The 3,480-nt window shown below is 54.6% G+C and overlaps 1 protein-coding gene across 1 annotated transcript; it reads right to left on the bottom strand.

Moving 5' to 3' along the window:
• Window positions 1–2,460: 2,460 nt before the first annotated feature.
• Window positions 2,461–3,480, bottom strand: LOC128916750 (olfactory receptor 14A16-like). Its single transcript, XM_054218767.1, has one exon. It carries the CDS (start codon window positions 3,475–3,477, stop codon window positions 2,461–2,463), a length of 1,017 nt encoding a protein of 338 aa, XP_054074742.1. The 5' UTR covers window positions 3,478–3,480.

Genomic DNA, 3,480 nt, shown 5'->3' with positions numbered 1-3,480 from the left:
CCTCTGAGGGTGGTGAGACACTGGCACCGGCTGCCCAGAGAAGTTGTGGATGCCTCTTCCCTGGAGGTTTCGAGGCGAGGTTGGATGGGATCTTTGAGTAACCCGGTCTAGTGGGAGTTGTCCCTGCCAAGACAACCCGCATGCTGATGGATTGAACCACGAGCCGACAGGGACTATAAACTAGTGCCATGCCAGCCCCCAGCTGGGACCCTCACCACCCTCACTTGAGAACTACAGATCAACAGGACACCGTTGAACTCCAAGGACCGTCAAGATGCCAGCGGGCCTGTGGTGGTGACTATACTCTTGCTGTGCTCCGTAACACTCCTCTCTTCTTCCTGTTCTCTATTTCCTCCTTTACTCTATTGCTCGTCTTGGTGACTAATGCTGGGGAATAACAATAAATCTGCAGTGAGCGGCATCTGACCTCATTTGTGTCTTAATCTCATGCTCATAATCAGCCCGAACCCCTCCCGGACCAAACGTAGTCAGACCAGGACGTAACAAGGGCCTTGTGATGTGAAGGGTGACTCTCATTGCCAAGGGGTGACCTCGTTGCTGTCTTCAACGTCCTCCTGCTGGGGAGTGCAGAGGGAGGTGCTGACCTCTTTTCTCTAGTGTCCGGTGATAGGATGCAAGGGAATGGCTTACAGCTGTGTCTGTCAAAGTTCAGACTGGCTATTGGAAGTAAGTTCTTCCCTAGAAGAGTGGTGAAGGGGTCGATGACCCCAAGCCTGCCATTGATCAAGAAGTGACGTGACAACACTCTTAGATATGTGCCTTAACTTGCAGGTTGCCCTGTGTGGAGTCAAGAGTTGGACTTGATGATCCTCATGGCTCCCTTCCAACTGCTGTGATTCTATGAGCCCCATCCAGTTCCTCCTTGTCTGTGAGTAAGAGTGCAAATGTGGTCAGCTCAGGAGCTTTCTCGGCCAAAACTGGTCTTCAGCATCCTCTGGAATTCTCTTGGGCTGATTCTTTCCAGCGCCACTGACCTTGCAGCAGATTTTGTGGTGGTTCAACTACCCACGTAAGGCTGGAGCAGCGACTACAAGGCTTCCTCCGAGACAAGGCCCTCTGCGCTCCCTGCTCCCCTGTGCACAGAGCACACCTCTGCCTCCTCACCACCATGCCTGCCTTCCTGAGGAACCCTACCCATCCATGGCTGCCCTCCCACCACCCAGCCTGTCCCACGACAGCTCTGCCATCCCATGGAGGCAGGGCAGAGACAGGTGCCGGTAAAGAGGAAGCTGATGGATATTGGATGCGGAGTCCATCGGAGACGATGACAGAAGAAGAGAGGGCGCGAAGCAGGCAAAGGTGACCCAAATTGAGGTGTTGCTTGTGAGTCGCTTCTTTTACAGGACCCTGACTGGCCAACAGCTGGGAGGAGCCATTTTGAGGCAAAGAGACACATCACAAAACCACTCATCCCAACAGAGGAACATACAGGGGCTGAGTAAAATTAGGGGCAGAGAGGAAGGACTCCTGACTTCTCATGCCACCATCAAGTACAGGTGAGCTTTGCCTTTTCTCAAAACATGCCCGTGTGACACAGGCACTAAATATCAAAGCCTTTTCTGTAGCCTGTCCTTGCTTTCACTTCCTAATGGCTGCTTCGAGGCCGCTGCCAGGGCACTGTCCGTCACTGGCACAGCCCTGCTGCCCCAAATGTGGTCCCATAGACCTGCTGCACAGGAACGGTAGAGGGTAAGTTCATTCAGGGTGGGGAGATGCAACCCTGGCACAGTCCCCTGACAGCCCTCAGGGCTCTGTCCTTATCAGCCTTCCTGCTTGGGCAGCCTCCAGCAGTGCCCTTGTCGCGCAGGAGCTGCTGCGAGCTGATGTGTGACAGAGAAACCTGATTCTCCTTCTCACATCTCATTTCTGACACACACGCGGTGCCCCATGCTTCTCCAGGGACAGGCCTGCTCCCCAGAGAGTCTTTCCCCAGCTGACCCGGTCAGTGCTTGCCTGGCCAGACATTCCTGGTTCCCTCCCCATGCTCCCTGCAAGGCCTCAAGCTGGTGGTGCTGCTCTGCAGAGCAAGGGGCTTGTGGAGCCCCTGGGCAACGAGGAGAGCCCACACTGGCTGTGCTGGCCAGGCTGGGAAGCAGACCCTTCCCAGGGCTCTGTGGACAATCACGGGACATTCCATCTCTCTCAGGGAGTGTGTCAGGCTCATCACGGGATCTAGCCCATGGCCCTCATTAGCCTGGCCATCTTTTGCTTTTACCTTCTTGTGATACTCCATCCATTGTGCACCCAACGCAAGGCACGCGGTGTCTCTGGACACCTCTTGTGCTCTTCTGGTAGCTCCTGATAGCGCCCTGAAGAACAGGAGTCTTCAGCAGGTACGGGAGCCCATGGCAGGGATGATTTATAGGGTCCCTTCTAACCCAAACCGTTCTATGATTCTATGATTCTATGAAAAAAGCAAGTATTTGTGTAGTGACAGGTTTATAACTGATACAATGACCACAAGACAAATGCTGCCGGAAATAAATACGAGGTCACTTGTAAAGAGAGATGGGAGATTCGCTGCTGCTGAAGCAAACTGGTAGAATCACAGGCCTTCCAGAGGGCACCCTTGAGCTCCTTGTTCCTCAGGCCGTAGATGAGGGGATTCACTGTTGGAGGAACCACCAAGTACACAACAGCTACCACCAGATCCAGGGATGGGGAGGAGAGGAAGGGGGGCTTCAAGTGGGCAAACACTGCAGTGCTGACAAGCAGGGAGACCACGGCCAGGTGAGGGAGGCACGTGGAAAAGGCTTTGTGCCATCCCTGCTCAGAGGGGATCCTCAGCACGGCCCTGAAGATCTGCACATAGGACACCACGATGAAAACAAAACAACCAAACAATAAATAGACAGTAAGAACAAGAAGCCCAACTTCCCTGAGGTAGGCGTGTGAGCAGGAGAGCTTGAGGATCTGGGGGATTTCACAGAAGAACTGGTAAATAGCATTGCCCTGGCAGAGGGGCAGTGAAAATGTATTGGCCGTGTGCAGCAGAGCAGTGAGAAAGCCACTGCCCCAGGCAGCTGCTGCCATGTGGACACAAGCTCTGCTGCCCAGGAGGGTGCCGTAGTGCAGGGGTTTGCAGATGGCCACGTAGCGGTCGTAGGCCATGATGGTGAGAAGGGCAAACTCTGCTTCAAAGAAGAAGGCAAGCAGAAAGACCTGGGCAGCACATCCCGCGTAGGAGATGACACTGGTGTCCCAGAGGGAATTGGCCATGGATTTGGGGAGAGTGGTGGAGATGGAGCCCAGGTCAAGAACAGAGAGGTTGAGGAGGAAGAAGTACATGGGGGTGTGGAGGTGATGGTCCCAGGCTACGGCGGTGATGATGAGGCCGTTGCCCAGGAGGGCAGCCAGGTAGATGCCCAGGAAGAGCCAGAAGTGCAAGAGCTGCAGCTCCCGCGTGTCTGCGAATGCCAGGAGGAGGAACTGGGTGATGGAGCTGCTGTTGGACATTTG

This window comes from Rissa tridactyla, chromosome 12, assembly GCF_028500815.1.
Source record: "Rissa tridactyla isolate bRisTri1 chromosome 12, bRisTri1.patW.cur.20221130, whole genome shotgun sequence".
NCBI classification, from domain to species: Eukaryota; Metazoa; Chordata; class Aves; order Charadriiformes; family Laridae; genus Rissa; species Rissa tridactyla.
This window is presented reverse-complemented; position numbering and strand designations above follow the sequence as displayed.